The sequence below is a fragment of the Archocentrus centrarchus genome, chromosome 21 (assembly GCF_007364275.1).
Source record: "Archocentrus centrarchus isolate MPI-CPG fArcCen1 chromosome 21, fArcCen1, whole genome shotgun sequence".
NCBI lineage: Eukaryota > Metazoa > Chordata > Actinopteri > Cichliformes > Cichlidae > Archocentrus > Archocentrus centrarchus.
In genome coordinates this window covers 8,242,262-8,262,575 of record NC_044366.1, presented here as the reverse complement: position 1 = coordinate 8,262,575, position 20,314 = coordinate 8,242,262, and the positions used below count along the sequence as shown (strand labels likewise).

The 20,314-nt window shown below is 39.1% G+C and overlaps 1 protein-coding gene across 1 annotated transcript in view; it reads right to left on the bottom strand.

The window, feature by feature from the left end:
- Positions 1–9,145: 9,145 nt before the first annotated feature.
- The window catches only part of ube2f (ubiquitin-conjugating enzyme E2F (putative)), a 52,539-nt gene continuing 41,370 nt past the window's right edge, over positions 9,146–20,314 (bottom strand). The window contains exon 10 of the mRNA XM_030758656.1: positions 9,146–9,748. Coding sequence (XP_030614516.1) covers positions 9,698–9,748 — 51 coding nt within the window. The 3' untranslated portion in view covers positions 9,146–9,697. The remainder of the gene's footprint in view (positions 9,749–20,314) is intronic.

Sequence of the window (20,314 nt, the reverse complement as noted above, 5' to 3'; positions counted from 1 at the left end):
ATGTCAACTACCAGCAACCCCCAGAAACCACTTGCCAACCACTTGGTCAGTGAATACAGTGGTTGCCAAATGGTTGCTGACCCATCTCTAGGCCTGTGTGCCTGAGACCTAAATCACCATGGTAATTAATGCTGAACCCATAACCTGGTTCAAAGCAGGTTAAGAGTTTTGACTTAAAATAGGCTGGAAGCACCATGTTTTCACTGATTTATTTACAGTGAACTTTAAACATTATATAGATGCTGAAGGAATGTGTTACTGTGTGCAACTTGTTGAGCCACATCTTACTAAAAGCAGTGCATGAAAGCCAGCTGAAGAGCTGTAGCAGCACAAACTCTACGCATCACATTATCACTGCATGTATTCACGTTGTAGTGCAGAAAATACTGTTTTTCATGCTTGGTTCTAAGTCTGATTTACGTTGCTGGAATTGCTGCAGATAGATCACAGATTAGGAAACTGATCAGTTACATTTGTAGGATATTTATCACCAAGAATGCTTATTTATATACTGGATAAAATGAGCTTCACTTTGACATAGCAACAAACTAAAGTGATTTCCACATTTCCTTCATCAGCCTGCTGGAGTGAGACCTGAACACACCGAGAAACTTTTAATGCTTAAATGTGTCAAAAGTTTCAGAGCTCTGATTTTCAGCTATCATATCAATAAACAGCGACAGCACAACGGGCGGTAAAATAAATAAACATTCTTATTCTTCTTTTCTGCTCAGTTCACTTGTGGTGATCATGAATTCACAAGATTAAAGATTTTCTGCAGCATTACTCTGGTGTTGTTTTCAGCAACAAGTGCTCCATTTTACTGTTATTTTTTTGTTTTTTTTAAATATTCCTTATAGACTTTCATCACCCTTCATCTGATATTATGTGATTGGGGTAGGCGCCACTCATTGGTCCATTTTGTGCAGTAGAAGAGTTAAATGGTCCTTTTTATGTGAGCGTGCTCAGAGCCTGAGGAAGAAAGTTAACAAAAGAAAGCTGATCGTGATGCGCATCGCTCAATGCTAACAAAATATTCTGGTGTGTCTAATGTAAGCTTATGGGTATTTGGCAATTGTTTAATCTATATAGATTTGTCACAGTTGTAGCAAAACTATCTTAATCTTTAAGGGTGAGATTTTTTCCAATTAGATTTGTATAGTATGTTATTTCCTAGACTGATGAAACATATGGTAATATGCAGAATTATCTGCATGTTATATATATATATATATATATATATATATATATATATATATATATATATATATATATATATATATATATATGCTACGATTATTCGATTATTCTAATAATAAGATACAACCTGAGATGAACTACAAAAAATGACATAACATAACAAATGACATAACAAAAATGAAGCCAAAATGTAGAATCTGATGTCCATCGCTCTACAGTGAGAAAGATTATTCATAAATGGAAAACATTCAACACAGGTCTCCATCTTCCCAGGAGTGGACGTCCTAGCAAGCTTACCCCAAGCTCAGGCCATGTTGCAAAAATAATTAAATAAATTCATCTCAGACTACGAGCCTCAGTTAGAGTTGCATGTTAAGTTAATTAAATTAGCATGTTAAAGTTCATGACAGCACAATTAGAAACAGATTGAAAGTGTTTCCTCTTCGCTCTAAAAGAGCGTGGCAGCACAGCTTAGGTTTGCAAAGTTGCATCTGAACAAACCTCATGACTTCTGGAACAATGCGATTTGGACAGACCAGAACAAAGTGGAGATGTTTGGCCATAACGCACCACATTTGGAGTAAACTGGAAGCATATCAGCACAAACACCTGTAATAACACACCTCATACCAACTGTCAAACATGGTGGTGGAGGGGTGATGATTTGGGCTTCCTTTGCAGCAGCAGGACTTGGGCATCTTGCAGCCATTGAGTCAATCATGAACTGTACACCAAAGTATGCTAGAGGTCAACCATCTGACAGCTAAAACTTGGCCACAATTGGATCATGAAACAGGACAAATCTACAGCAGAATGGCCTAAAAACTACAGCAAAAAATAACAAGAGTGCAGCAAATAATTTCATTTATCCAATATAACTTAATTTACCACTGAAATCACAATTAGTGTCTGAAACTTTACAACTGCTGAGACATAAATGAACTCTGAAATACTCGTGCAATAGTTAATGAATACTAATAGGTCAGATAGTCAACATGTTAATGGGTGTTGAGGGTCACAGCCATTCTGATCCCATAGAAGGAAGGCTGGAAAGTCATCTCCAGGCTTTTATTTTATTTTTTCTGTATGCTCACAGTGTTTTAGCTCCATGCTGAAATCTTGTTCAGAACCAGTGAGCGGTAAATGGCTGAAGAAATGAGATACAGCTTGGAAACAGCTAGAAGCAGTGAGAGTGGCCATCGAGAGGAAGTTAGCACAGAGCTGAATGATGGAAAGACAAAGAAGCAGCAGAGAAATAAGCAGCTGACACTGAACGCCCACCAGGTCACGAACGCAAACACACACACAGACAGATGGACAAAAAAAAAAAAAGAAAACACACGACACTCACATGCACAGTGAATTAAGAAACAAAGACTAATAAGATGAATCTTTGGCATCAGATCTGTCCTTTATTCTTTAGCTTCAGTGCTGACTGACATTAGTCATTTCCCCTCCACACTATACATGAGTCCTCCCAGATTGACCTGCCTTCCATATTTAGACAAAACTTTCACTCTACGACACATAACATGCTGCAGATGCACAGCCAGAAAAGGAAGGAGGTAAAAAATAAAAAAAATAATGGTACTGCCACTGAAAGGAAAGAAAAAGGATATTTTGTTCTGTAACTGCCACCATAAGATAACCTGATGTGCATGTCAGCAGGAAGTGAGAGAGTGCGCATACTGTAGGTAGATAATGATCCTGTTCAGACCGTTTTTCAGTGTGTGTGCTGTGCCTAAAAATAAAAACCACTGGGAATTGCTCTGATGTAACCCCTCACCCTACTTCAACCTTCAGCAAATGAACACACACACACAGTCAAATCCTACTGGATGCTGATGGTGACAAATACAATTTACCTTCTCTGATTATCTTATCTGCTACACTGGTTTCACTGCACATCTGGGGATTGTATCACTGCATCTGTTGTTGTTGTATAGAAAAAAAAAGGAGAGATGGGAAGTAAGTGTGTGTGGGGGTGAGAGAGGCTGAAAGATGAAGGGGAAACGAGGGGATTCAAACTTCTCTGACAGGATTTTCAGTTTAGATAAACATGAGCGCCCCTTGGCTTTACACATTAATTACTTCAGACACACAAGGATGACATATAAGGATGAGTGATTTATTTAATTGTTGATTATCTGACACAGTCAAGTTTTTTTTTTTTTTTTTTTTTATTTATTCTTCATGTGCTGGTTTTAACTATATTTGGAGCAGTTGTTAGATAACATGCCCTTAAAATTACAGCTTATGCTCAGGTAGTGAGGTTCAATTACATAACATGCAACAGAGCATCACATAGCTGAAGATCCACTGAGTAAAAGACAAATAAATTTAAAGGTATCTAACATCATTTTGATGCTAAAATGTACTATATGGACAATAATTCTCTGGATCTGGACCAAAAGGGTGCATTTAATTTTGTTTTAAAGACTATAAATAACTCAGAGTAAGTGATTACACAATTTATGTCATCAGGTAATCAAATAGTGCAACTATAACATCACTGCACAAACTTGTATCTTTATTATTGTTCATTTTCCCACAAACTACTGAAAAAAAGGACTGTAAGGACTGCACATTTGCACTGAGAAAATTATTATTATTTTTTTCATAAAAACCAATATTTTTATTTGATGCATACTATTTACTGCATTTTACATACACGATACATATACGCTACATACTCACTGTACGCTTTTTTAGGTCCACCTTGCTAGTACAGTGAACTCATGATCAAGAAACTACTTTGAGATGATTTCAGCTTCGTGACACTGAGCGTTATCCTGCTGTAATCATCCAGCAGCTGTGGTGGTAAAGCATCAATGCTCAGGTAAAAAAAAAAAAAAAAAAAAAAAAAAATCAGTAAGGTGGAAAGAAATCAGAATTTATTCCATGTTTAAAAATAGTGAACCCCACATCTTTGAGAGCAGGTGCTTTTGACGTAATACTGAGCCGTATTAGAGGAGGTGAGAGACTAACAGATGAACTACCAGGATTGAATGAAGAGGTGGATTTTCTGCCATTTCTCTGATAGTTTGTTATTCAAGCAAAAAAAAAAAAAAAAATTAGTTTATGCTATTATGGTCTGTTTTTAATTGTTTGTCAAGACTGAAGTTTTCTTTCACCATCAGTTTATTCATATTTTGACTAGTAAAACTACCTACTCTTGTATACAGTATTTTAATGGTTGAATTATGTTCTATTTTGATTTACTACATATTTTTGAATGGCCTTTTTTTGTCTTTTATATTGTTTTGTATTTTCTTTTTAATATTTTTTATAGAACATTGTTGAGTTTTGTTATATGTTTGAGCCTCTGGCTTTTCGATTTTGAGCACCCTCTAGGGGTTAAAGAGATACTTTGCCACAGGTGTTGGCTGGTATTTAATCCTGACTGATGGTGGCTTGGTCAGACTCTGATGAAGACAGAGTCGATCGGTGTTGGCCTGTTTTGCTTGCTGCATTGCTCCAAGAATAAATTTGTTATATGATTTTATCCTAAACAGAGTGCCTCAGCAACTTACTTTCATAACTACTAACATTCAACATCAAGTACAGATTTAAATCTGTTCTTTGACATTATCCTCTATCAATATTAAGTACCAGGTTACAACACTGGCTGACTGCACAGAATTTGCCTGACAAATAACCCATCATTGGAGCCCATTCATCTCTTCCCTAATGTGGTGCTGAGACTGGTGTGGTGTCCACAACGACTCTGCTGGGTCATAATTTCAAGTTTCCCATTATTTCTTTTACTGCATTGTATTTATTTATTTATACCTTTGCTGTTTAAGGATATGGAAACATCAGCTTAAAGATAACTGGGTGGTTAGATTGCATTCAGGCACTGCAGGTGAGTTGGGACTGGAATATCCAGTGGAGAAATATGATTTATAGCACTCAGCCTTCTCATTACTCAGTTGAAGCTGTCAGCTGTCAACGTACACACAGGATCTCCATGAGGCTGTATAGCCACAGGGCAAGGGTACAGTATGATTGTGCATCCTCCAAAACCGAGCGTAATGACAGGCTGTGGGGATGACTGACAGATGTCAGCACTGTCTGTGTCCCTTTTTCAGCCAAGTCAAATCTTTGAAAGGCTGACAGTTGTGTGCTGAAGTTGCACTTTGGGTTTATGTATGCACAAAGGTGTGAGCAAGCAAATGTACCCTTCTCTGCTAAAATGTGCCTCCAGCTTGGTAAAAAGCAGGGAATTAAAAGGTAGCAAACATATTAATACATTTTTATAAATATTTGAAAATTATGTTACAGAGAGGCAGTTCTGTTGCTCACTTTTTAATTATTCCAGGTAATTTCAAGCAATATTTTTTCAAATCGTATTGAAATTTTATTAATTTTTATCTTAATTATCAAGTACTATCCATGTCTTGTAATTGCCCCCTTCACTGTGATTTAAGCTCTACTTGGAGCTCTAGTTCTTTTTTTTCCCCCTCTACATAAATCTGGAGTCACTGTTTTTGAAAATTCAAGAATTTGAAAAAAAGAAAAAAATTATTGCAGCCAACAATTAAGACACCTCAATGAACCCTTTGTTGTCTCAGTGTCTGACGTTCCACAGTGGAAACTAAACACTGACTGCTCGATCAAGACAAGAAACAAGACACATTCGTTTTATTTATATACTCTTTAATATATCTTAAAAAATGGATATACAATCTGAGAAAGAAAATGTTGAGGATTTAAAGAAGAACAGACTGTTAATCTCGTTCCTCTGGCCCTGGAGTTAAACCGAAGTGAAGACATTTCCCAAAAGCATCCTAGGAAGGGAAGGAAACAAACAAACAAAAATCCCCCCCAACACCGCTCACTGCCAAACTAAAGGACACCAATGACAAGATTTCCAACAGGAAGCAAACGTATTATTAAGGCTGATAAAAAGCACAGAGTGTTTGGGGCATGAGGCAAAAACTACCATGACAAATTGCTGTCAAGGTGGTTACAATGTATGGTTTCTTATTAATAGGCAGTTACATAAGCCTTCAGTGTCCGAGTGTATGTTAGACACAGAAAAAGCATGGAATAGCCATATTTTTGATTGCTTTTAGTGGACTTTTTATTTATTTATTTATTTTAAACTCTTGGGTCCTTTATTTTGGCAGAATCCAGTGTTTTATGTTGTTCTGTTTACTTTTGCTAAGAAATTAAAAATAATTTGCGCTGATGAATCCTGGGCCAGAACAAAAAAAAAAAAAAAAGAAGGGAAAGAGGAAACCAGAGCATGCTAACAAATCACATTGTCTCCACATCTCAAACTGTAACTGTCCACATACAACCACCCACCCACACGCGCACACACAGACACACACACTCCAGAAGCACAAAATGTCAATTTTTTTTACACACATACTTCCTACACAAAAATTCAATCTTCTGCCACTACGTTTCTACATCCTTGATAAACTTGCAGATCACATAGACTTTTGCCTCATGCAGACATGTGAAAACAAAGCTGAATGGAGTGAAAACAGGCAATGCTTACAGACTCAAACTGGAGGCACAGCGATAGCCAGGGCTGGGCAAAAGCCACTCACAAACATATGCACTCTGCACCCTCACTGGCAAATGGATTCTCTCTGACACACACACACAAACACAATCATTGGCCAAAATTCACAGCAGCAGAGGTTCATGGAGACAGTGACATTATCTGGTTATTCCAGAATTCCTAGAGGCCATCCCACAGACTAGCGCATGTCTTAATCTGCTCTAGTCAACCGAGAAGCAGCAATACAATTTAACTAGCTAACTAGCACTCGAGGTAGCAATTTAATCCAGTGTCAAACATGCCAACTGCCTGAAGAACATTTATACCAAATTTGTGCAGAGTTATAGCAGTGGGGATGTGACAAGTTTCCTCTTTTTGACTGTGACTAAGCCTACAGTGCTTAACAAATTTATTAGACCACCCCCCAGTGTAAGGTTTATGCCACAGCTGCCCTAAACAAATAGTATTGGTAAATTTTTTTCAGAGATTTCTAAAATATGTGTTTTCCTGTTTTATGGCAGGTAATCTAATAAATTTGTTCAGCACTGTATGGGCCTGCTATATTTTATGGATATCAAGAATGGCACCTTCCTAGTGAAACTGTCTCCTACACAGATTTAAAGCAAGCTGGCTAGCTAGTAATCCTGCTAGCATGTCAGCTTACTGATCATCTAACCATGTGCCTTCATGCAATCTGGAAACTGTGTGCTGACCTAGCTTCTGCAAATAACAGCCAGTTCTTCTGGGCTTCTGATCTAGCCGGTGGTTATCTGGGCCAAGAATTGCTATTCTGTTGGCTGGTTATTGTTTATGAATGCAGATTTAAAAATGAAAAAAAAAGCTATTATAAAGCAAAATTGTTAATTATAAAGTAATTATATGCAATTCCTCATTATGCTCTCCACACAACTGTTTACCTGCATGTAACTGTAGCCTGCTCAATGGTCACTGGTCAGGAGAACGCCGACTGCAAGTGGCCTACAAACAACAGAAAGGTTCGACTACAAGAACACTGTCTCATTCCAGCAGAGTCTGCATACTCATATGCAGATATCCATTTATAGAGTAGTCTTTATGAACCTCTGCTATTGTTTTCTCCACACACATTCAGGTAGTGAAAACATACAGACCACACACAGAGGAGAGATTGGAATAGCGTGGTTTTTTTTTTTTTTTTAGAAAGACACGCTCGCAGCTTGGGGAATCTCCCTCAACGACCAGAATGAGAGGGTTTGTACAGTGCAGTCAAAAAAAATTATTAATCGTTTGGCTCTGCAGACTGAACAGTGACAATAAAATAAAACAATGAGTTTAAAGTGCTGACATCCAAGTTGTAAGGCTGTCTTCACATCTATTGTTCTTCAACAGAGACAAATTTCAAGCCACTTTCACACATGAACTCTGGAGAATATCAGGACTGTCTGGTAGGTGTGGGGACACGTGTAGCACACAGCAGGAACCTATGATACATTCTCATTACTGCAACTACCAGAGTAAGCAGGAGGAAGGGCACATGATGCCAACTACTTGCTGTGAATTCACCTGACATTTACCTGTGCTTTTTGTTCTCAGATGCACTTCTCTCAGTAATGTTTAGGAAGGTTTGGAGCTGCAGTGCAATGTGAAAATGGCTCAAGTGGCTGATAATGACGCACACACTTCAGTCATTATAAGTGTTGCTTATACACACATCCAGGAGTTACATTCATTAAGAGCTGTGTTTCTGTCCACTTGATGAATTTAAGTCTGATAATCATTAACATTTTCACCAACTTCCCTGTTGCCAAATTCTTTACTGTTTACCAGTTAGTTACTTAGTGCATTTAACAGACTGAAATTATACATTAGTTGAATTTAGTTGATTGAACAAGGGCTTATGGTACAGATGTAAACTAAATCCAAATCAGTCCTTTAAAACCAGTAATCGTTTCATTTTAAACACAGAACATGTAAATGAATAGCCGACATGCCAAAAGTACTTTTTGATTGTACTGTTTAAACCTCTCAACAATGGTGACATTTACATGTGGTCACCTGGGCTGTGTTGTAACAGACAGATGGAGGAAAGACAAAAAGAGGCGAAGAGGGCAGTGGTGCAGAGAGAGGAGATGAAGCTGAAAACTGAACAGTGCATTTGGCTGTGGTTTTTGTGGCAGTACTTTATGTCAGTGGAACTGAAAACACACAGAAGGTCTGTTTGTCATCTGTGCGTGTGTGTGTGTGTATACACATGCAGAGAAAATGACAACAAAATGGGTCAGTGTGGTCATTCACATGCTGTCTAATGGGGCTGGGGGGGCTGCAGGCTTTCCGACTCCAGTGTGTCAGAAACCTGTGTGAGTTGTTCATGTGCTCACCTTTTACTACAGGGTGTGACACTGTGTGTGTGTGTGTGTGTGTGTGTGTGTGTGTGTGTGTGTGTGTGTGTGTGTATGAGTGTGTATGTTTGTGAACTCACATGCATTTTCTCTTTAGTGACACAAACATGGCAGGCACTGGAACAGAGAACCAATAGTAACATAATCTTTCTCTTGATTCACCAAATTTTAAAAAACAGCCGTGACTTCTTGTCTTCTTCAGTAAAACAATGCATCGAATTCCACCGCCACATGGCTCGTTTCTGACGGGCTTGCCGGCGAGGTGGCGTCATCCTTGCCACAATGGACAGACATTGCGGTCGTAACACTCAACCGATTAGTTAAAGCATTATTTTCTTTTGTATGCAAGTCCTCTCTTAAATGCGTGATTTTTTTTTTTCTTTATTTTAATTTCATTCCTGCAAATGTGAAGTTTTATTGCAACTGGGTGAACAGAAGGGGGGCATAGCCAGGACTGTGGTCAAGAGGAGGGGAGTGGTAAGAGTCAAAGAGTCAGCTGTTGAGTCACACACGTGGGCGGGGAGTTGGCCAAGATAAGCGGAGGCAAGGTAGAGCAGTTTGGTTGGTTGGTGCAGGCTGAAGTAGGTAGCCAATGCTTTTATCATCTGGCATAGTGCTTGATGTAATCTTGAACCTTATTCCGAAAATCCTCCTGAGGAGAAGAGAGAGGAAGGTAAAGAGAGGAAAAGAGTTAAATGGAAAAACTACAAACACTAATTTTGCTGTGCCGTCTACTATGTTAAAAAAAAAAAAGGAAAAAAAAAAGAAAATGGCTATAAAGCACAAATCAAAAATATCAAAATTGTTTTTTGAACTTTTGAACACATGGTCAAGTGTACATCAATGTGCCTCTACTACGAAACTAAAAATACATAATTGACTTTTGGTAGATGCAGTTAATTCCCTGCTGGACAATAACAGTACACTGATATAAATGTAACATATATAGGGGTACAATTAAATGTATAAGCATTGTTATGCAAAAACAAACACCCCCCCCCCCAAAAAAACAAACAAAAAACAGCTGCTGTATCTTACAACTAAATTTGAAGTGTATATGTGCACAGTATCAGTCCCATCCAGCTGTTACACTGTAGGCTTTAAAAAGTCAGCATTTGAACTAATGCCAGCCTGACTGATTAGATGAGTGTGCATTTTAATGTAACTGCATATTATTTGAAAATGAGGCGCATTAAATGAATAGTTCAAATGAAACCTCCAAAGTAAACCTTACTATTTGGGTCTTTTCCTTTAATTATTAATCGTTAGTCACATTGCTTGCTTGTATAGCTGATCACGGGAAAAAAAAAAAAAAGAGAAAAAAGTTAAAAAATTAAATGCCATTTTGGTTTTTTTACATTTTACGATTACAGTTTGATCAGTTGAGGCATATCCAGTGCAAGAGAAGTGGACCCCTTCACATCTTGATGATAATGTCTGTTCTGACTTGACGTTTCTTGGCCATCTCCCTTCTGGTCCTTTGTGCCTTCTTCTTCCTTTACCATGTTTTTTTCTTCTACTAGATCATGCCCCTTCAGGTTATGCTTGACATCTTTCCACCCCCACCCACCACACATGAATCCTATAAACTCCCCTCTGTCGCTCCCTTGACTCATACCTCCTGGTGGCATCTGGTCCAAGCAAGCTCAGTGTGTGACCTCTACTCTCCATCCTTTTTTTTTTTTTTTTTTTTAAATATAAAAACACCCCCTAGTTGTGTTCACCATTTAAGTTTTTAATTCTTCTCATGTAGTTTGGCTTTTCTTGCCCCCCCAAAAATTATTCCTTTAAATATTGATTCAATTCAGCTGAATTTAATTTTATTTAAATACCTAAAACTGGCTTTAAATTGTAGGGTAAAAACCTGGTTATATTATAGAGAGTAATGTGAAAATTCCCTTTCAGCAAGCACTTTGTGACAGTCAGAATACATTATGACACACACACACACAAACACATGGATTATGATCAAAGACTACAGGCTATTAATTTGAGCTGCAGCGGCTTCCCTCTCTTGTGAAAAGGTTTCCTTTATTTAGTCTCTATAAGAAAATGCAAGGCAAAGCAAAACTTTTCTGTTAGCTACACACACATTATAAATCACTGAAACTGCTGGCCAAACAACTACAACATGGGACATTTTAATGATGTATTAATGATGATGCAGGTATGACTGAGGCAGTGGCAAACAGCTTCCCCAGCAGTGAGGTGCCAATAGTAATGCCTGTGCAGAGACTGCTAGCATTTCCTGAATATGTGGATGTGGGGTAGAAATTAGGGCCTGAATAGCAGCTTAATCTTACTTTATGTTTCTAATGAGAAACTATGCACTACAAGTTCACATGGTCCTTGCATGAATGTATTTTGAGTAAATGACCTTCTTCCCAAAGAACAGCACAAATCACTCTACAGATGTATTTTTACCCATGTTTGCTTTTTGTTTAATTGCTTTCCAAATCTCAACTGGCCATTTTGTTTTGCTATAAATATTTAGCTAGCTCATTTATTACTAAATTAATACTTTTTTTATCTTACTCCAGAGACAACAGAACTGGTTTGTCGACCCACTTCTTAACCCATTTGTGTTGTCCTCTAGCCTAGGACCTTTCCACGAGTCCCCCTCTTGTCTAACCTTGCACTATAAAGTAACTGGCACTGACATCGATGCCCTGATTCATGCCACAGATCGAGTGTGGACAGTTTGTGTGTACGAACAGGGAAGACACACATGAATGCTGAAAAGTTGCCAGGAACAATAACAGAAGTGATGACAGCAGTCTGAGAATTGGTCCATGGAGGGATGATGGATCAGCTATTCTGCTGTTGAAGGATTACTCCCTTAAGACTTTAATTAATGGTGGAAGAGGAATGAGCGCAGTGTGCTGGAGTCTGGGTACCCAAACAGAGTGTGTCTCTAACTGAACCTACTATTTTGGTTTATTACTGGCTGATTGTAATGTTATGTGCAAAACAGTGAAGTGGGATATAGATCGGATTGCACTGATTAATGTACTCAGCCAGTCACACTGCTTGCCTTGTGACACTAGCTTTAAAAAAAAAAAAAAAAAAGAGGAGGAAGAGAGCACTACTGAGAATGGTAAAGTACCTTTATCATTAATTCAGTCTTGGGTTTTTCTTTAGGCATCTAATAAACTGACTTGATGCTTTCAATATCAGTGGTTTAAATAATTACATAATGTCCCCCCCCCCCCCCCCCCCCCCCCCCAAATCTGAGGTAATTTAAGGTATATAGTCAGGCTGTACTGTATATAAAAGCCTGTCATTGCCACCAAGTTTGAAAAGTGGCACTAATGAGATAAATGAGAAAATGATCCCACTTACTAACACCTAAGTGAAAGGAGCCCTATTTAAGTTTTAAACCTGTTGTTAATTAAAAAAAAAAAAAAAAAAAAAAAAAAAAGTATGATTTGAGAGTCTGTCCAGCACCTTGTTGAATCTGTGCCACAAAGAATTGAGGCGGGTCTAAAGGCAAAAGGGGGTCAAACCCTGTAATGCAAGGTCTAATAAAGTGACCAGTGAGTGTCTGTAATGGTTGATAGTTCTATTCCTACATCCATCTGTGTAAATCTATCCAACAACAACCAGGAGAATTTTGTAAAGGTAAAAAAAAAAATCACAAGCTCACAGTTTATCACCTGACTTCTTTTATAGTAAAAACCTGCACATTAATACGTAGCATGACATGTTATGGCCCTCTTATCTCTCCTTTGCAGGGTGAAGTGACACCAGACAGGGAATAAAAATAGGCAAATATGTGATGGCAAAATTACACATTAACTGTGCAAGTAAACACCGACAGTGCACACAGATTTGAATTAGAAACTCTTTGTCAACTAGCACCAATTAAGATGTCCAACACAGATTAGAGTCTGTGGATAAATAACTTTCTCTCCAGAATAAGAAAACAAAAAAATTTTTTATTAAGTTATCACACCAATAGGACGGGAAACAGGATAAGAGCAACAACTCTATTAATGTCTACTCACTATTTGCATACTTTGACCATATAAGTTTCTCTTTCTTTGTTCTCAAATTTTCTCTTATAGCAGAAAATTGGCTCAAACTGCAAATAACTTCATTCACATTCATTAGATTTAATATTGCAAGTGAACTCTGCAGTTGATTAAAAATTTGTTGGACTGGAGCTTAGTTTTCTTGGCTCCATTTCACCTAGAGAACGCAATTAACTCTGCTCCTCCGGTGATCTGCATAGGTACTCAAAGTATGTACCACCATCAGTAGGAAGAGAATGCAAATCAAACTCTGTGGGTTAAAATGGTTGTTTAAAATCTGCTAAAACATAAAAACTGAGAAACAGAGAGCCACTGAATGTATCAGGTAAACAGACTGTGAAGGGAAAATTTAAGGAGAGATATGAACAAGAAAGTAAAGAAAGGATCGCAAACAGAGATGTCAGCACAGGGTTTCTACCAGTATACTGCAAGCTTGGCAGCCTGCCAGTGATTTTTTTTTTTTTTTAATTGCAAAAACTGTAACTGTTAAATATACAAATGCATCTAATTAGCCAACTATTCCCACTAGTCTTTTTAAACATATAAAACTAGCCTGAAAAGAAAAAAAAAACAGCAAAGAAGGAAGAAAAACAGAATGAAGAACCAGCCAAGTGTTATAACTAAATCATGCCCCCCCCCCTCTCTTTTAAGCTGCTAGAGTACATACACTTGTGTCCATTAATCAAGGATTTCAGTACCCTAGATCATTCCTTGCTGTGCATAAATGTGATTTGATGTTATCTCACTGATATAATATGGAAATGTAAACAAACTTCCAGGTATCCCTCTCTCTTTCCGCACCTAACCATCTCAGCTAAAGCTCGTTTAGCATTACAGCAGGTGAATAGCACTATATTAATGGAGATATAGAACATGTAGCCACATCATTTTGTTTGAAAAACCTATACTGGAATTTCACTATGCCAAAGTAACTCTGGGCTTGGTGTTTCAGCATTAAGAATGACAGATCAGTCTGAACAGAGGTGGTGTAGAATTTGGCTGCTCAGAAAGGCTGAAATTGTGTAGATTAAGTCAACAAAGTGCACTGTATGGCTACAACAAAATTGGCAGGGTGTTGGCTCAGCTTTCAGTGTTTCCCTTGCAAGCATGTGATAGCTGCTACACAACAACAACTAGTGTAGTGGCAAAACATTTAAGGTGGAACTTTTGTTTTAGAATAGCAAGTCTGAATAAAACTTCTGACAGTAATTTGTTGGCTCACAGGGTGTAAAGAACTGATTTAACATTTAAACAAATGTGTATCAAAGTGTTTTGGGAAAAATAATTGTAACCACTACACCCCTACCAGTAGCCAAGGAAATAATAATCATTTACTCTGCACTTAGACTGAAACTGACAAATGTGCACTGGGGCTGCTGGAGGCTCAATCAGTACTGAAACTGGTCACCACTCTTGATTCTCTCTGCTTTTTGAACCTGGCTCTTTAACCTCGAGAAAGGCCATGCTGCTCTTTATACCATTCTGTTGTTTCTCACATTCATTTTTCCACTGACTGTTTTCTGATCATTTGCACAAACATTAAAATTAAATTTGCTTAACTTTGTTTCCACTTCAGCAAGTGTATACAGGTAGGGCCCAAGCTCTGTCTCGCCACTTCTGACAGAACATCTTTTTATTGGATAACAGATCGAGTTAAAGTCCTTAATAGAAGTCCCAGAGAAGGGTCATTTAACATTTCTACCTTTGGAGCCCAGAGACGGGTCAAGTGACCTGAAGGATTTTAGCTAACATCCTATAATCAGGTGTGAACAGGCGCTTTTGTTCTGTAAATAAGGCCATTACTGGCGCACCACAGGAGGGGGGAAAGCTTAACTCCCAACTAACTGTCTAGTTAGTTCTAGTCAGTATATTGTATTTTATAATATAAAGATTATATATATTATATTTAGCTTAGTTTTATTTTAGCAAAAAAGCACAATGAATTATTTTTAATATTTTAAATGGAGAATTAGAAATTTTACAGCCAGGTACAGCTGTGAGCAATGACCAGAAGTATTTGTGTCTAAGTCAAGAGGACTGAAATTCCAGCATGAGAAATATACAAAAGAACAACTGTTATTTGTTTAAATGCTTTTTATTTTTGTCATTAAAAACGATACAAAAAATACAAGAAATAAAACAATTCCATACATATTTACACTAGGCACAGTGGGGGGCTGCGTGTGTGTGTGTGAGTGGCATGTCTTTGTGTGACTGGCATTTCAGCACTCACTCAGCAGTCTGTCTGCACTGTCGGAACATACCTGGCACTGCCAGGGTATGTCCCTGGTACATTTGCCACATGTGTATTTGTAGCAGTCAACACATCTCACAGTTGCACAATTGTTCGTGCATCGATGGTTGACCTGACACTTCGCCCTTTTGCCTGGGCTGGGTGTGGAAGGTTGTTGCCGAAGCAGTTTCTCCTTGTGTGCCTTCTTCTCACTCACATGAGAGTTACCCAACTCTTTGCAAGCTCAACCAGGAAGTCCACCCGTCTCTCCTGCACCCCAATGCATGCCTGATAAAGCACATGTGCATTCAGTGCTGCCATGTCAATCATGTTGTAGAACACGGCAACTGGCCATCTCCGTGTTCCTGCACGCACGCTGTACTCCCGCACCATTTGGTCCATCACATCCACACCGCACTTTGTTTTGTTGTATTGTGTGACCGTGTTTGGCTTCCTTTTGGTGGTATCCTCAGTCTCAACCACGCTGTGCATGCTGCTGAGAACGTAAACGGCCTTCTTCCGTTTGGGCGCATACACTGTCAGCGTGGCACCAGTGGTTGAAAACACCTGAGTGGTGAATTCAGTGCGATCCATCTCACTCCCCAACCGAGCTCTCTTTTTTGGTAGAGGGAGAGTCTCCTCATCTGCAAGATAAACAATTTCAAATTAACTTTTTGTTTGGTTCTAAATAAAAAATAGTCAGGAAAATAAAATAGGTAGGTTGAGAAATCTAACCTGAAGACAGCTCTGAGTCCGAATCCGGTTGAAGGTCTTCTCCATCTGAGTCACAAGGGCTGACATTGCTCAGAATCAGTTCCAATGCCTTCTGAGTGGTGAACCTCTTCTGCATTTTGTTTCTTGTGAACTAAATAGGTGAAGCAGTCACCTATTTATCCTCCACAGCACAAAAGGCTGCATGCAAATTTGCATGTGCAAAGTCTCCCAGATCTGCCCCAGCCCCCCACCCCTCCCCACACTCAGGAGCAGCTTACACTCTTTTGCTTACACTTTTTGCATGACTTTTTTTGAGGTGGATCAACACAATTAATTTGGTTAGTTTATTTCTAAACTGTCATTTTGAACCCACTTATCTTTTTTTAAAAGAAAAACATTACTAATTTCTTTTAGAAAAACCTTTGCATATTTCTTGAAACAGATTGTATGTTTTGCAAACTATATGTACAACCCTCTCTGCAGAGCATTACCTACAGGAGAGTCTACTGTAGAGCTGCCTCCATCAAAGATCCCACCCAACCCCAACATGGACTATTCACACTCCTACCTTTTGGCCTGACGGTACAGAAGTGTGAAATGCTTTTGTGAGTTCGCTGTCCTCCCCCCCTGCTGATTCCTCAGGCAATGGCCACATTTACAATTGAAGGGATGCTAATTGGAGCCATCAGAGTCGTCAGTTTGGACTAAGGGTCTTTTGACCCTCTTTCAGGACTTGAGGGGGGAGGTCGAAATCCTGGGGACTTGTAGTGTTAACAGACCGTATCACATACTTATTAAGTCAGCAATCCTGCCTCACAAAACAGAGACAGTAGAAGCGCTACTGTCCTCTCTTTGCCTGACGTTGTTGTCATTCACTGCCTTGCTGCCACAGCAGAGCTCTGATGCTAAACTGACAGAACAGGTACACAACATAAATAAGGTGACTGGAACCACTGAAGACTCTGACAGTGTGCTTGTTAACCTGTGTCAGAGCCTGCTGTGTAAATCCAAAGGGCAGTCTCCCCTGTATGACTTCAAAAATGGACATTAAACCCAAGTAAATCTCACCTGCTGTGTACGAAGAGAGCAGAAAATAAGTTGACTGTTCACTGTTACAAAAATTGTTTGTGTTATTTTGGGATCCTGTTTTACACCACACTCTCCCACATTCACTCATATTCCAAACTTCCTGCACTATAGGTTAAAAGACAGTGAGAAATCATGTCTATGCAGGTGATGCCCGGAACTTCCAGTAAATTTAAGAAGTCCACTCTTCAATCAAAACAACAATGAACGCTCATCCACCAGCTAAATCTTTCAGTCATTCAGGACAGTTCTTTATATGCTGACACAATTATTCTGTTACCTCTGCCAAGGAGGTTGTTTTTGGTAGCGTTTGTGTGCCTGCATGTCATTCTGTCTGTAAACACGATAGCTGAAGGTCAAAGTGATAATGCTCGATAGAGCTTATTAGTAAAACTATGTTTCTTACTGTCATTGTTTGTATTGACAACATATACAGTAGGCATATTGGGAATGATTTAGGTGGATTCCAAATATCACGTTACTCTGGACCCCTGACCTCCTCTTCAAGGTCAAATAAGGTCAAACTTTCATAAAATGTCTTATCTTTCAAACTGTGTTTAAAATTCTACTGCCGTTGTTTGTATTGATAATATTTAGGAAATGATACTTATATATAGGGATTCTATATATCACATTATAGCTTGCATCCAAAAATGTCACATTTTCAAGTTGACTCAAAAATGTGTTACACCTTTAAAGAACGTATTGTCAATAGAAAGAGAATGAGGTGCCTAGTTAGAAATATACTGCAGTATATTATATAATAAGCTCAAGTTATTAATGCTGGTTATTCACAAATCAATCCCTAGCATCCATTATCTACTCCTACATAATGTTTGTGTAATCAAAGTAAATATCTGTCATGCTACTCTTATCAGATTTTTACTGCCCTACAAACTTCTTAAAGTATGTTTAAAAAGAATGAAGAAAACAAAATTAATATACAAAATACAATACTGTTCGCGCCTTGAGGCGACAGTTTGTTGTGATTTGGCGCTATATAAATGAAATTGAACTGAATTGAATTGAATTGTTCCCCTTAAAAAAGTAATCACTGCCCAGGGAGTGAGCCGCCTGGGGGACTTCTGCACTCTCAGAGTGCTTCTTGCTTTTTTACTGTTGTTATTCTACTATTTGACAAACTGGACAGGTCGCCAGTCTGTCGCTGGGCTAACAGCGCGAGACAGACAACCACTCACAATCACATTCACACGTATGAATGTGTGAAGGTGACTGCATGTCCTTGACCTGTGGGACAAAGCTGGAATACCCATACAGACATGGGGAGAACATTCAAACTCCACACAGAAAGGCCAGATGGCAGTGGATTCAAACCCAGGACGTTCTTGCTGTAAGCCAGCAGTGCTAACCACTGCTCCACCATGCTTTCTTCACAAAACCATCTGTTCAAATCTGATCGGATGATACCAATAACTCAGTAAAATTAGCAGGTATTTTTTTTTAAATTGAAGGTTACAAAATAGCATAATGGTAATAGTTAAAACAAACAAACAAACAAAAAATAAGAATATTAGAACGTAAAACTACATTCATGAAGAATGAACACTGTCTCTTTGTAGACAGCCAGACCCAGGAAAAAAAAACAAAAAAACAACCTTGATATATGGTATCCCTTTGTGCTTTAATGAGACCCTATGGGTCACAGCAATCACCATTCATTGACAGAAAGCAGATGAGAAGAAGAGAACCCAGATCAAGATATGGTAAAAGGTGAGTGTGTGTACTTGACATGTCTGATTACTGACTGAAGAAGCTTAGCCACTTGAGACCCAAAAGTGAGCATCTGGGAGAAGCACAGAGTTAGGCTCTAACCGGTCAGTATCAATAACTGTGCAAAGAGGGATGATTGTATGCTCTGATGTATAACCAGTCACAAACTCTCCAAGGCTTGCCTATTACAAGGTCACTCTGCCACCCCATATGCTTTGGGATTTGGACAGATAGTCAATACCACATTATAGTATGCTGCACAAATCTCCCAAGTCTCCCAAATATCCATCCATTCCCTTCCGCTTATCCTGTTCAGGGTCCTCTGTCATAGGGCAAGAGGCAGGGTCCAGCCTGTCGCAGGGCTAACACAGAGAGACAGACAACCATACACACCTATGGGCAATTTAGAATCACCAATTAACCTGACCCCAGTAACTGCACGTCTTTGGTAAGCCGGTAAAGCGGAGTACTCGGAGGAAACCCACACGGACACGGGGAGAACATACAAACTCCACACAGAAAGGCCCAGGCCAAGGTGGATTCAAACCCAGAGCTTCTAGCTGTTCTTCTAGCTATGAGGCAGTAGTGCTAACCACCACACCACCATGTCCCAAATATGTAGGTTCCAATTTATATTTCATATACACTGAGGTTTAAGTGTTGTGTAAGAACGCCCTGAGCCTTCTGAACGCTGATGGTTCAGTTTGTTGACATTTTAACAACATTTGACATTTTCAGATAGTACAGATGTTCCTGTATACTATGCCAGCCACTTGGTTATGGCGCTCCATGTATGCCCTACCTGCTAGCATCTTGCACCCTGCTGTTATGTGCTGGATTGTCTCAGGGGCGTCCCTGCACAGCCTGCACCTGGGGTCTTGCTTTGTGTGGCAGACCCCAGTCTTTAGTGATCTTGTGCTTAGAGCTTATTCCTGTGCTGCCACGATTACTGGCTCTGTGCTGTCTGTCAGTCCAGCTTTGTCCAGCCATTGGTAGGATTTTTTTTTATATCAGCCACTCCTATCTGCCAGTGGTACATGCCCTGTTCTTCCATGCTGGTTCCTGTTCTTGCTCCTCTTCTTTCTCAGGTTTCTGCTGCCTGAGGAATTCACTAAGCACATGGTCATTTGTGGCCATCTTCCTGATGTACTCATGGTTATATGTTGTTTCTTCCAGGATAGTGGTTCTGACACTCGCTAGTCCTCAGCCTCCTTCCTTCTGCTTAGCATACAGTTTCAGTTTGCTGGATTTGGCATACAGCTTGATGTCCATGTAGAGAAGGTGGCTGACGTTTGCTCCATTCCATAGCCTGTATCCGTAGCCAGTCTTGTTAATGAGCTGGCTGAGGGGGTTTAGGCCTATGCAGAACAGCAGTGGCAAAAGAGCATCTCCTTGGTAAATCCTGCACTTGATGGTAATT